This window comes from Musca autumnalis, unplaced genomic scaffold (assembly GCF_047663935.1).
Source record: "Musca autumnalis isolate F117 unplaced genomic scaffold, ASM4766393v1 scaffold_2, whole genome shotgun sequence".
NCBI classification, from domain to species: domain Eukaryota; kingdom Metazoa; phylum Arthropoda; class Insecta; order Diptera; family Muscidae; genus Musca; species Musca autumnalis.
The window spans coordinates 261,837,183-261,852,767 of NW_027411755.1; the positions used below are offsets into that span (position 1 = coordinate 261,837,183).

General features: G+C 33.2%; 2 protein-coding genes across 2 annotated transcripts in view; one reads left to right on the top strand and one right to left on the bottom strand.

The window, feature by feature from the left end:
- The window catches only part of LOC141391981 (uncharacterized), a 43,707-nt gene extending 39,451 nt beyond the window's left edge, over positions 1-4,256 (bottom strand). The window contains exon 1 of the mRNA XM_073964800.1: positions 4,109-4,256. Coding sequence (XP_073820901.1) covers positions 4,109-4,157 — 49 coding nt within the window. The 5' untranslated portion in view covers positions 4,158-4,256. The remainder of the gene's footprint in view (positions 1-4,108) is intronic.
- LOC141391980 (ras-related and estrogen-regulated growth inhibitor) overlaps positions 1-15,585 on the top strand; it is a 56,812-nt gene that overhangs the window by 2,123 nt on the left and 39,104 nt on the right. The window lies entirely within an intron of this gene.

Below are 15,585 nucleotides of genomic sequence, written 5' to 3' on the forward strand. Positions count from 1 at the left end.
TTAATAATAATAATTAATAAAGTAGAAACACATAAGTACAAAGTAATCACATAACAGTGCCGATCGACTTACAGATTCAATTTAGATTAATAACTAGTGAGCAAAGGCTATAAAGCCGACTATGTGATATCCTACACTAGAGTTGCGTCGTTCATGAACGAACCGGCTCAAAGGAACGATTCCGTGAAAAGAACGAACGGATCCGTATCCAGCTCATTCTTTTATATCGTTCATTTAGATCCCCGATGGACGAGTCATTGCTGCTTACAAAATTAGCAGCATTGGTTTTGCAGTCAAACTCTAAACAAACGCTGCGTTAGCAGAAGCAGCACAAATTTCCACACAAAACAAACAATGATTCAGAGAGCTACTCTCGCTCAGTAACTCACCTCATTCAGTAGCACATCTCGGTCATATCTTTCTTTTGCATCATTCGTTCATCTGGTTCTTTCATATCAAAACCACCACCACTACGTTCAGAAACAAAACCACCCCCATTAGCACACAAACAAGCAAGTAACACAACAGTTGTGTCATTCGTAACGAACATTTTCAAAAGAACGATTCGGTGAAAAGAACGACGGAGTCATATGCAGCAGAGAACGAAAGACTTCAAAAGAAAATAATACAGTCAAATGTATTGTTGAACGAAAAAGAGCCAACGAACGAAGTAAACGACCCGGATCTTTTTGGTGAACGGAATGAAAAAGATCGATCCGCTCAATGAACGAGATTGCCCAACACTATCCTACACCACTACCCCTGTGGATAGGTTGTTCACTGCTAAACATTTTTCCTTTTCTTTTAAGTGGATACTAAAGTTCTTACCATTCTAATATATACGTGGACAAAAATCGAAAAATTTATGTCGACAAATTTGATTGCGATTGAAATAAATATTCTCTAAACACATTAAATTTTTATTATCCAGTATTATTTTTGCCAATTTACAGAGGTAATATGCCAAGTTAAATCGAAGAAGTTGACATTTGTATGTGGTACCTTAAAAACGAAAAAAGATTCACAAAGCATTCGTAGATTATGAGTGAAATTATACAAAAAATTAAGAGGTAAATGTACAATTTCCAAAATAAAACTGATGGCATTGGCAATACTTTTATACTTTTATATGGAAGCTATACCGAAACGTGGACCTATATTGAAAAATTTTTGCAAGGACGTATGGTGTTCCCTCAGAACTTAAAATGCAAAATTACAATCGTCAAAATATCGAATATCGGGAGGTACGTTTATATAGGAGCTATATCTAAACATGGACCTATATTGAATATTTTTTGCACGGACGTATGATCTTCCCTCCGAAGTCAAAATTCAAAATTACAGCCAACTCGGTTAGAAAATCTGGCTATAATAGTCAAAATTCCGAATATGGGGAGGTACGTTTATATGGGAGCTATACCTTAACGTGGACCTATATTAACATTTCTTGGAAGGTAGTATGTTGTTCCCTCAGAACACAAAATGCAAAATTACAGCCTAATCGACTGGAAAATTTGGCTAAAATCGTCAAAATATAAAAAATACGGGGGTAGCTTTATATGGGGGCTACACCCAAATTTGTTTTTCTCCCTTTGGGCTCGTTATAAAACTATGTTTAAAATTTCGAGGAGTTAAATCGATGAGAACTATTTTCGGCACTCTTTTCCATACAAGCGGGACGGACCACTGTGCATTGTAAGGTAATCTTTTCTTTTTCCATTGACGGGATTTGCTTTTGGAATACCCTTATTAGAAGCGGAGATATTAGCATAAGAATAAAACTTTGAATTTTTTAATATAAGAATACAACCTGAATATTACTCTTAGGCCATTACAGCTCAACTTGAAGGAGAATTAATTAAAACAAGTAAAAACGGCGTTAAGTTCAAGCGGGCCGAACTTGTTATACCCTCCACCACAAGTTGTATTGAAGTAAAATGGAATAATTAGTTTCCTTTCGTGTATGAAGAAGACTTAATACTAAATTTCAGAAATTTCGGTAAAACAATGTGAGACGCAGTTCTATGGTGGCTATTTCAAAACGTCGATCTATACCGAAAAATTTCTGACGGAAAGGTTTAAGGCTCAAAGAAGACTAAATACAAAATTTCCTATATTACGGTAAGAGAATGTGGCTAAAACTTAAAATTTCGGTGTGATAATGAAGCTAAAACCTTCAAAATACCGAAAATCGGGAGGTACCGTTTTATGGGGGCTATATGAAGGCGTGGATCGATACCGACAAAATTCTGGGGGAAAGTTTTATACCACTAAAGAAGACTACGTACCAAATTTCAGCCATTTTGGTAGGATAATGAAGCTAAAACCTTAAAAATACCGAAAATCGGGAGGTACCTTTCTATGGGGGCTATTTCAAAACGTGGACCGATATATCCCATTTTCAATACCAACCATCCTGCAAGTAATAAAAACTTCTGTACCTTTAGGCTAGAAAGGGTATATACACTTATATACGGGCAAAATGTGCCTCATCGAAATAATGGTTTTAGACCCCAAGTATGTATATGGACGAAATGTGTTTCAGACAATTTGGAGTCGATTGAGCAATGTCCATCCGTCTGTCTGTCTGTCTGGCTAATGCGCACGAAACCTCTCGAACGGATGAACCGATTCGGCTCAAATTTTGGCTTTCGTAATATTTTGCCCAAACTTGGTTTAAGTTCGAAGCTGGGCTATATCGGTCCACTCCTTCCGGTACCTCCCCCACAAAAGTTCGAAAATGTTTGGAAAATTTGTGCGCACGATAACTCTTGAAGGGAGTAACCGATTTGGTCCATACTTTGCCCATCGTATAATGTGTACCAGACTTAGATAATGTTTCAATATAGACTCAATCGGCCCACTCCTTCGGGTACCTCCCACACAAAATTTCGGAAAAGTTCAGTTTAGGACCATCTCTCGTATCGCTTTGATTTTTGTTTTAGCAACTTGTGTTCACCGTCCTTCATACTACGGTACAAGTTTCGTTAGGGGCAAGTCCATACTTCCTGAAAGTTGCAAAAAACCCCTATGACACCGTGTGAAGTGGTTGGAGCACAAGATAACTCTAGAACGGATCTGCCGATTCGGTCAAAAATTTGGCCTAAGTAATATTTTGTCCAAAAATATTTTAAGTTTTAAGATAAGCCATATCGGTCCACTCCTTCAGTAACCTCCCCCACAAAAGTTCAAAAATGCAAAAAAGCGCAAAAAGTTATATCCCTAATGTACATTCTTGAACTAATATAAGACATAAGTCTATCTGATGAATTCTTAATGTCACAGGTATGATTCACATGCCAGGCAGCATCACATTTTTAAAATGACAAAATTAATGTAGACGACAATTTCAACTAAGAATAGTTATGAACTTCGGAAAAATAATTAGAATAATAAAAATGTAAAAATTAAAAGAATAGCAACAAAGAAAAAGAAAAATAAAAAACAAAATAAAAAAAATTGGTCTGTTCCTTTACTTTTAAAACTAGTAAAAGCGACAGAAGTAGTAAAAGTTGTAAACTGCTCCCATATGAATTGTATTGTGTCTGAAGTAAAGGAACACTTTTCGAGTAAAAAGTGGTAAAACTTGAAGATTCTTGCACGTAAAGGAACAGAGCTAATATTTTTTTTTTCGTCACAACAAATTTTGTCGCTAAAAGAACTTCTAGGAAGTCTCGAAAGCGGCATCCACAAATAGTGTCGTGGACGTGGTTCATTTCTTCCCGAACGGTTAGTCTTCGTGGCTGAGGTTACCAGTTTTTACCACTTTTTACCCGCAAAGTGTTCCTTTACTTTTAAAAGCATACAATTTATATGAGAGCAGTTCGCCACTTTTACAATTTTTTGCCACTGTTACCATTTTTATATGCTTCATATTCGTATATCTGTGTAACAATAAAATAAAAAAATATTGTGTGATGTAAAGAGTACTTTGGTGCCCACTGTATTTCAGAATAGAAAAAAAACAACGTTTTTATTCTTATCGTAACTACTTATACAAAATGCAGTTGTAAGCCACTTGTGTTTTTAGCTTTTTATGCAATCATTTTTGTCGATTAAGTTTACCGGCATAAATAATATTGCACACACAAATTATTTCCCAACTTACTCAACATCTTTGGCGTTAATTGTGCCAGTGTTATAATTCTCGACGACATTTTTAGTTTTATATAAATAAGTTAATAAATAAAAGTTATTTCGATTTTTCACTCTGCTAAAATGCTGAAATTGCAAAAACCAAACAAAACAACTTCCATACAAGCATTTGTCAAAAACATATGTTCGCACGCATAAGAAAAAAAAAACAACCAACCGGTCAACCATGGTACAATAATACAGGTAGCATTATCATGCCAGCTGATGGTAACATAATGTGTCAATTGCATTGAATTGATGTCAAATTTTGACATCTTATGTTGCCAACAATTGTCGATGCGGCTACCTGTGTATTTGTACCATGCGGTCAACTTTATCGACAACGACAGCAAAAAGCATTGCCATCATTGATTCAAAGTTGTAACCGATAAGTATATTTTAAATAATAAAGAAATTGTTTGTTAACATGTGAAACATTTTTAAGGCAAGTGAGTAAAAACAGATTCTACCACGTATATATTGAATTTTATTTCTTAATAACTAATAACATTAAGCCAAATTCCCACGAGAACATTTATTAAAATTTAACATTAAAATGATCTTCGCCCAAACAGGCAAAATTTCAAAACTAATAACTTATTGTTTTTCAGGCTTGTATTTTATGTCCTCATATATTTGAGAAAGCCACTGCGATTTTGTTTTGCCGTTTATATTTCAAATCATTAAATAAACTTTGTATTTTTCTTGAATTATATAAGAAATTAGTATAAAACCACTAAAATTCACGTATAATAAATATAGTCTTCACAAAGTTTTATGGAGCACATGAGATTGGTCTTTGGAAAAATATTTCAGCACTTGTACATATATAGTATGTATTTGTTATAGTATAAAGTCATGTTTGTACCTGAAAAAATTAAAATAATTAATGTAGAAAATACTATTATTAGTTCTTCCCAATATATAAAATACATAAAACACTAAAAAATTAGAAAAAATGGTTATATTTTAACCCACATAGCGCCGAAAATTTGTTTGCTTAAAAACCTAAAATCTATATATATATAAAATTCTTCGAGTCTGCCATGATGTTCGAAATTAAACTCCTCCGAAACGGCTGGACCTAATTTCACGAAATTTTGTATATGGAGTTTTTAGGTCTGAGAATAGGTTTTTAGCTACTTTTTATATTGGTCAGTTGAGTGACCAGGGTACCTTCCCCACAAATTTTTTTAAGAAAACGTGAAATCAAAGATATTTTTGAACGTACGGTTTAAAAATTGCTTGCCATACTATGATAATAATTGTCTTGATCCTGAATGGTCATCTCGGAAGTAGAATATCGTGGTCAGCCCAGTTTTTCAAAATTGTATAATTATAGATAATATACATACTTCATTTTAGTAAGCGTGACTACAAAAACGCTATAAACACTGGCTTGAATAAGTGCGCGATAAACCCCGATAATGTTAAATGTCGCTTGACCGAAGTTTCAAAAAAGTCGATTGAGAAATCAGGCAAAACTTAATTTTAAAGATGGTTAAATAACTAGAACGTCTAAAAAGTTATCATTGGTCACTAAAACGACGGGCCAACAATGCGGTGTTTCTATAATGTATCTAAATGTATGTCAAGTTCTTTAAGACTGACATGATGTTCTAAATTAAACTTCCGAATCGGCTAGAACGAATTTGATGAAATGAAAATTTGTATGTAGGTTCATAAGGTGGGAGAATACCGAAAATGAAGTGGGTGGGGGACCTCCACCACATCGCGTTTTAACAATCTCAGAGATTGTTAGACATAATAGTATTCAATACATCAGCAATGGTGGCCTCTGCTATTAATGAGTGTTTTGGAAGCAGAATACCGCGATAACGTCCAATTATTGAAAACTTTATTCTTACTGCAAACACGCCAAGGAGGTTGACTTCTGTGCATGGAATAACTCGATCAAGATCAAGTTTTTTATACAGCAAGGTCAAGATAAATTCAACTAGCGTTTTGAATTTTTCATGAATCACTGATGTTTTCATGTTTACATGTGTACAAGAAATAAAAACGGTGTTAAGTTCGCCCGGGCCGAACCTTTTTACCAGTCACCACAATTTATATGGAAACCAGATTTTAGCCATTTCGGTTGGGTAACGTGGCTAAAACCTCTAAGGTTGACTAAATACCAAATATGGCCATATCGGTTGAATAATGCGGTTAAAACCTTGCATATAATAAAAATCGGGAGGTACGGTTCTATGTAGTCTATATTAAAACCTAAACATGTACCGAATAGTCTTTGTGGGAATGTCTTCCACCTACAACGAAGACTAAATACCAAATTCTAGCCATGACGGTAGGACGGTAGCCAAACTGTTCTACGGTAGATATATCAGAACGTGGTCTTATACCGACAAGTCTCTGCAGGTAAGTTTACGACCCCCGACAGAGACCAACAACAACTATTTCGGTGGGAAAATTAGGCAAAACCTCTTTACTATAGAAAATCATGAGGTACCGTTCTATGGGAGCTTTATCAAAAAGTGGACCTGTGGCGACAGTTCTCTGCAGGATTATTTACGACCCCCAACCGACACCAACAAACCAAATTATAGCGATTTCAGTTTAATAATTTGGCTAAAATCTTAAAAATACCCAACATCGGGTGCTTTATCAAAAAACTGGGCACAGAATGGGAATGGTTATACCCCAAGGAAGACTAAATCCCATAATATGGCGACTACCGAAAATAGGGTGGTACAGTTCCATGGGAATTATATCAAAACGTGGACCGGTATAAGCCATTTGCAATACCGAACACCCTGGGAGAAATTACAAAGTTCAGTCTTTAATATTGCGGGCTGTATCTTGATTTCAGCTGAAGAACATAGCTACATTAACTCATTTTGATTTTGATCAAAAAAAAAAAATCGAAGTGTTACAAACGGAAACAAAAGTAAGTTATGCCCTTATGGTGGAGGGTATAATTAAAAGAATTTTCTATTTTATATCTGGGGATACAATTACATGAGAGTTTTGCTAAAAATTTTATTTTATGAAGTTTCAAGAAGAATGCATAGGTACGTTAGTTCGGTTCGAAAATCGCAACATTTCATTCGTAATTCGATTATTCTATTTGTAATTCAAATTATTCCATTTATAAAAAGGAAAGGAACAAAAGGGAAAATAAAAAATAATTTAAAAAAATTAAGTTTCAGTGTTTTATTTAGAAATGCACGTAAAACTAAAAAATAATTTGTCGCTTAGCCTCAATAAATATATTCTTTCTCATGATAGAATCTCTCAAATAAAATGCTTGCATTTAAATTATGAATGGTGGCAAAATTAAACGGCAAGCGTTTTATTTGAGAGATTCTATCATGAGAAAGAATGTATATATTGAGGCTAAGCGACAAATTATTTTTTAGTTTTACGTTCATTTCTAAATAAAACACTGAAACTTAATTTTTTTAAATTATTTTTTATTTTTAACTTTTTAGTAAATACATTTTTTGACCACTGAGATCCCCAAATGCCGAATTACAGTCCATTTGAGCAGAAAATGTAGATTAAAATGCTTGAAATTGGGTGGCACAGTTATATGGATGCTATATTAAACCTTGACCTAAGTCCACAATTTTTAGTGGGGAAGTTCCTGGACTATTGAGAACTCCAAATGCCAAATTACAGCAAATTCGGGCTAAAAATTAAGACAAAATCCTCAAAATACCAGAAGTCGGGTGGTACCGTTATATGGAGGCTATAGGAAAAAATGGACCCATATTGGTTTTGGTTTCATATTCATGTATTGTCATCTAAATCTGAAAAATGTGCAAAGTGTTAGTTCGATTGGTCAACTGCAACCGTCCTAAAAATCAGTTACCAGATTTTAAAAGGGGGTCAAGTTAGACACCGTAAAAACACTGTAAGAATAGACCAATATTAGTTTTGATTTCATATTCATATATTGTCATCCAAATCTGAAAAGTGTGCAAAGTTTAAGTACGATTGGTCACCTGCAACTGCGTGAAAAACGAGTTACCAGATTTAAAAAGCAAATTAGATAAAACACTGTAAAACAGTGTAAAGATGGACCAATATTGGTTTTGATTTCATATTCGTGTATTGTCATCGATTGGTCAACTGCAACCGTGTTAAAAATGAGTTACCAGATTTGAACTAAACACACACCAAGGCAAGTTAAATAAAACACTGTAATAAAAATAGAATAATTCGGATTACAAAAAAAAATTGTTCGAATTACAAGTAAAATAAGTCGAATTACAAAAGCAATTATCCAATTAATGTTACGAATTAAAATTAAAAATGGAATTCTCGAAATACAACTAACATGATTCGAATTGAATCTGAAAAGGTGTAGATTTATAAATATGTAGATGGTTCATAAATATTTATACGGAAAACCAAAAACGGGCCAGCAACGCGGACCGGGTCAGCTAGTTTTATATAAAAATGATATTTTTGAGGTTTTTTAAGAATTTTCTAAAATAATTTTTTTTCTCTGAAACGTACAGTTTTCCTGTAATCGGACCTTCTTTTAAAAATGCCGAATACTTGGAAGGGTGATATCTGTATATTCTTACATGACAATCCCTTGGTTTTTTATGAAGAAAATACTCTTACTATGTTCCTAACAAATCCTTAACTTTATATAAATGTAACATTTATGTTTAAATTTTTAACGCCTATTTAAATTTTTCATCAAAATTCGAAAATTACAAAAAAGTCGAGTTTTTGGAATAGCTTGGGTTTTAAGCCAATTGCGTGGAAGCTCTATAAGTGTGGAATGATAGATAACAGAAAATACTATAAAAAAAATGCAAAAATTCACACAAAAATATGCGAAAACAACCGACTTTTACGTAAATTTTTTCAACCATTTTTTGAGGCGTTTAAACGACCAATGGCTTTAAGAGGGTTAAGTGAGTTTTTAAATAACGGTCTACCATTAAGGCCTTAACATATGTTGAAAGATTTAGTAAATTGCCCAATAGTACGTTTATATATAACCAAATTTAAAAAACCCACTGGGTTTCAAATATCAATACCTTTGCGTAAACGTCAAATAAATCCTCATTAAGAAAGTTAACCCTGCAAAAGGCTATAATATAAACATGGCCTAACCTTCGTTTTCCTACTTCTAAAAAGGTCTCTAATTTTCAAGTGTTACCAGAAAGTTTAGTTATAATATTGGTCAAAATGAAAATATTTAATACAGATGTATGCAAGAATTAACACTAGTATCAAATTGAAACCAAGAACCTATATATTTCAAAATTGTTTGTATTGTAATTATTATACTATGAATCCTATTAGCGATTTATTTTATCATGGTAATTTGGAACCACATTGAAAACTCGCATTAAGAAAAGTTTTGGGGGTATTCACTTGAATAAATAATTTTGCTTTTTGGACACCCCTATATAGAGGAGTGACCAAAAAAGAACCGGCATCACATTAGGTAGTATTCTATGAGGTCACTATTTAAACCTATTCTGCTTGAATATTTGGTTATCATATATAAAATACTTTACATGAAATATATATCATAGATGGAGTATTCCAAATCATGGACCACTATTGATAATTTGTCACGGAAAGTTTTGCTATGCAATAAGAACTCCTGGTAACGGATTACAACAAATATGGTTTAACAATGTGTTGGTAACAGTAAAATACTTCAATTCAGGATGATTTGTTTATACGGGAATCTCGGAATATTTTGGTTAGAGTGTTTTTAGGACTCTAGGACGGACCCATTGATACAAATTTTAGTTTGATACATTATCTAGAAGTATATTTGTCACACCTTCCCTTGTAAGTCCACCACTGTGCGATGTATCTAAATATATGAACAATATTAAGAATTCCTATACGCACCCATCTTTCTTTAGTAATATTGTAGCCCAAAACTAGTAGAACTTATCTTTTATCGGGTAAACTATTGGGAGTTGAACCAAGTAACCTTTTGCAAAAATCTTCCAAATAAAGTTCTCAACATTCTGAAAACAGAATGAATTATAAGTCTGACACAGAACACTGTGCGCAGATTTATAGGAATACAATTAAAAACACCAAAAAACTTTAGTTGGAAAGTTAATGTAAGCAAAAGAGGATGAAAAAGCGGTTGCAGTTTAACAACAAAAAATACCAAAATAAAGTAAATATTGTTATATGATTGTGTTATTTATGTTTATATATAAACAAATGTTAATTGTTTCTTTTAAAGCAAATAAATCCCTGATGATGACTATCGAAGATAGTCGAAATATCGGAAATAAAACATAAACTAAAAACCGACAAATTTTCTGTTTTTAATTTTCTGACCTTAAGCCGAACAAATGGAAACAAAAATTCTCAACAATTCTTTAGAACATTCTGAAACTCTAAAATGCTTACTTCATGTTGTTTCAGCGGTATTCTGCATCTTATCTTTTACAACAAGTATTTCAAACACAGTTCACACCAACAGTTTATTCTCGCATTTCGGATTTCACTACATTATTTACATTTTTATTAAATCGTCCCTGAAAAATGTACTGAAAACAACGACATAGAGGCATTTTACAACAATGACATGTTCTGAATAGTTGTGTATTACATTCCAGGGAATATTTTTTCAAAAGAAAATATTCAGAGAAAATTAAGGGTTTTGGAGATACGGTGCGAAATATATAAAAATTGTGGAATTTTTGCATATATTTTGAAATTTGAGGCAATAAATGTAGTTTTTCGAGTTCATTATTTCCCCAAATATTTTATTCTTGTCCTTATCTACAATTTTGCTTCAGAGATCATAAGAAGATTTGTATTGGTTTCAGAGATATAGCCCCGAATTTCTTTAAAAACTCAAAATTTAACCATGTTTAGATGGGGCCATAAAATACGAGCTAGATCTGACACAACAAAACCCAACTAGGGTTTCTTGTCGTTTGGGTCTGTACTTTCAAAATATACTCAGTTCGAATTGTTTGCACAAGATCACCTTAAAAATGTTGCACAGTGTAATTATACTATGGATCCTATTAGCGATTTATGTTATCGTGGAGTATGAGCTTACCCCCCAAAATAATTCTACCGTCGTAATGGGGGCAGCGAATACAAGTTGTTACAACGAAGATCAAAGCGATTCGAGAGCAGGTCTTAAACTGCATTTTCCGAAATTTTGTGTGGGAGGTACCCGAAAGAGTTGATATCCATATTCGAATCTGATGTGCACGATGTGCAAAGTATAGACCAAATCAGTTACTCGCTTCAAGAGTTATAGTGCGCACAATTATTCCGCACATTTTCAAACTTTTGTGTGGGAGATAACTGAAGGAGTGGACCGATATGGCTTATCTTCGAACTTAAACTAAGATTGGACAAAGTATTACGGCCACGGACGGACTGTGTGATATCCTACACCACTACCCATGTGCGTAAGCCTTTGACTGGTAAAATTCAAAATATTAAAATTGTACGCCAACCATCAATAGTCTTCTTTCTCTGTAGTGTGATTGCACAAAAAATGGAAAAAGGGATGCATCACGGACTATTGCGATATCTCTGTTGTTTGACCACCTATGACAACCTACTTCATATCGTTGTAAAGGTGATATTTTCTACTTCCATTAGCAGGTTTTGCTTTTGATATACTCCATATATTCGCTTTGAAATAAAATGTTGACTTTATCTCCAAATAAGTTTTTTGCCCATTCCGACACTGAATATTATCCCACCATCACCAAAATCAATAGGCTTCTTCCCCTCCTAAACCTTCATCAACAGCCAAAATTTGGTGACGATCGGATTAAAATTGCGACCTGTTGCGTGATTACAAGGTTTAGATGGACAGACTGACGGACGGACGCACATAGCCAGATCGACTCAGCTCGTCGAGACATTCATTTTGTTATATATATGTATGTATGGGTCTACGACCATTATTTCGATGCGTTACAAACTTTTTGGCCAAAACCACATAGTGGTGTAGGATATAATTAATACCACTCCACACAGTGTTGCCGCGTGGACAAAAATCAAAAAATGTTTTTTTTTTCTTACAGTAAACACATCCGATACAATGTATCTGAAGGAATTTTGTCGATATGTGCATCCATAACGAAGTTATAGCGCTTTAAATATGAAAAATATTTCCCAGGTAATTTAAAGCGATAACCATATGACAATTTGACGACATTTAAAATAAAATTTTCTGAAAAGTTTGTTGATAATATTAAAAGTTTTGGATGGGGATTTGATGGGTGGGCTATATATATATAAATTTTTAGTACAAAAATTAGACGTCAACTGCACATGGGCAAAGTACCGTTATCAAGAATTAAACATTTAAATTTAATAAAAAATATAAATTCTTAATATTTCTTAGAGTATCAGCCTGTTTCACTATGTCGAACGATAATGAAGACGAAAGAAAAACTACTTAACTCGTGCATGATTTTCAAATTTTGTAGTTGTTTCGAACCAAAAACAAAGTCAATATTACCACGAAAAGAAAAGTTTAGGGGTTTTTCGTTCGCATTCATTTTCTTTCGACATAGTGAAACAGGCCCTATATCTTTTGATTGCCACCTATTGCCACCTTGGCTCTTGATTTCCGTTAATTGGACATCTCTTCCGAAGCGAAATGTGTAAAAACATTCTGCCCATCCCTGCAACCTTCGGAGATATATCGGTTCAGATTATATATAGCCCCCATATATATATTTTTTCACGATTTTGCTACAACTTGTTCAATTTTGATCGAATAGCCTTTAAATTTAATATGTCTTATTTTCTTAGGCCCATGAATAGCTACACTGATTTTCACAAAAATCGGTTCAGGTTTGGATATTGCCCCCATATATATCTTTCCCCGATTTTGCTATAGATCGATCAATTTTAATCGAATAATTTAAATTTAAAATTAGTCGAATTTTATATGTGATATATTCTTAGGCCCTGAGTAGCTCTACCGATTTTCGTACAAATCGGTGCAGATTTGGATATAGCCCCCATATATATTTTCCCCCGATTTGCTATAATTCGCTCAATTTTTGATGAAGAGCCTTCAAATTTAACATGGGATGTTCCTCAGGCCCCTGTTCAGTTTTACCGCTGACCGTTGAATGTTTGCACAAGTACTTATGAGGACACAGGAATGAAAATATAAACTTTGGTCTCACTCAATTACGTGTTTAGTGCATCGAATACATAAAATCGGGCGAAAATATATATGAGAGCTACATATATCCAAATCTAAACCGATTTTGCCAAAATCGGTGAAACTGGAAGAAAACATCCCATGCTAAATTTGAAGACTATTTTTCAAAAATTGACCGATTTATAGCAAATCGGTGAAAGATGTATGGAGGCTATTCCAAATCTGTACCGATTTTTGCGAAATCAAATCAAAATCGGTAACAGTAGCCTGAGGAAACTTCCCATGTTAAATTTGAAGGCTATTCATCAATAATTGAGCGATTTATAGCAAACTCGGGGAAAGATATATATGATATAAGACAACTGAACCGATTTTTATGAAAATTGGTGAAACTACTCAGGGGCCTAAGAAAATATCACATATAAAATTTGAAGGCTATTTGATTTAAATTGACCGAGTTATAGCAAAATCGGGGAAAGATATATATGGGGGCTATATCCAAATCTGAACCGATTTTTATGAAAATCGGTAGAGCTACTTAGTACAATATTCAAAAATATTTGGATTTAGAAACTATTATTCTTTAGTTTTTAAACCAAGTCCTTTAAAACAATTTGTTCCATACGCCACATTATTCGTAACTTGGCAAAAAATGGGCAATTTGTTGTTCCAAACGCCATCATTTTGAGTGCGGAACAATTCGTTTTTGTCTCTTTTTGTTCCATACGCCAAACGACATGGATATGGAACTAAAAAGTTGAAAGTTGTTTTGTTCCATACGCAAGGCTTTATGGATATGAAACAAAACGGCAAGATTTTTTGGGTCACAAAGCGGATATGGAACATACTGGCATCTGAAAATCTCAGAAATTATAAGAGATAGAGAAAAAAAAATCTGAAAGAGCATGGTTCAAAACCTCGTAAGGTACCTTTATCTCAAAATGTCAAAAAGCATGACACCGACGATATGTACTGATGTTTTTGAAGGGATTATTTGGTCAGGTTATTACTATGACAATAAAAACAAGTTTTATTTCATTTTTCACTCAACTCTCGCCTTGTAGGGCATACATAAACAAATATAATTGGGATTAATTATTATTTTTCTAAAATTATTATACTCAATTCTAATATTTTGTTTACATACTTCAAATGAAATAAATGAATGAAAATTCATTTGCAAGTACATAATACCGTAATATGTCCAATTAATATGAATCATACGCCTGTAACAACACTTTGTTTTGCATTAGTCATACGACCCCATGAACATTTCATACGAATATTAGTGATTTGCAACATTTGTACTCAGCCATTTGGCAATTCTAACAAATTGTAATATAGTAACTGCTAGCAACATTCCAATTGAATTCGATTAGATTTGAAATAAAAATAATATAAACATACAATTATAAAAAGCTCATATTTCTTCATAGCTTATAACATTTTCATAGCTATTTTATATACTTAAATTTAACGTTTCCTTTCTAATAATCAATTTATTATACAATTCCTGTTTTTCATGTGAATCACATCTATCGTATTACTTCAGCCTTTCTTGGAAAAGTCTTGAAAAACAAATCAGTTCTTTTTTTCTAATATTCTTTACATAGTGTGTCAATACCCAGTTTAAATTCAAGGAATAATAATGTTGGGACATACAAATAAAATTCATATCTATGTAACATTAGATGTGTTTGTGTGTGTGCATAACAAATACATGCGTCATATATTCCTGATTGACACCGACATTTAAGAAAAACACTATGGATTATTGGTTGGTTGGTGGGTTCGTTCATTCTTTTGCAGATATGTAAAGGTGACGCTTGTTTTTGTATTTAAAATTTAAATAATTTCAAGTGTATAAACAACTCACACGCACAAGGCATGCACACACTAATATGTCAACACATTCGTTACAATTCAAGCGTGAAGTGCTTTTCATAATAGATGGTCCATTGTCATTGTTAGTTATAAAAATCCTTGAGAGTGTTTTAAAGCCATGGTAACAAGGCTTTAAGAAGGTTAGTTGGAATAAAAAGCACGATTTATTTGGAGACTAACAAAAAAACTTAAATACATATTATTATGTTTTGTCCTGTTAATATGGAAGTAATAATCTAATATATACATATAATTGGTATTAATTAATGTGTTTGCATAAACTATTTTCAATATTATTTTTGTCTTGAGACCATTTGCTTTTCCAGTTGCATCTTTAATTTTATTGTTATGATTATCATCACCAAAAGTAAATAAATTTAAAAATATGTAAAATATTACTTTTGTCCCACTGTGCTTATTTTCTAACCAAGTATTTTGCCAATGAA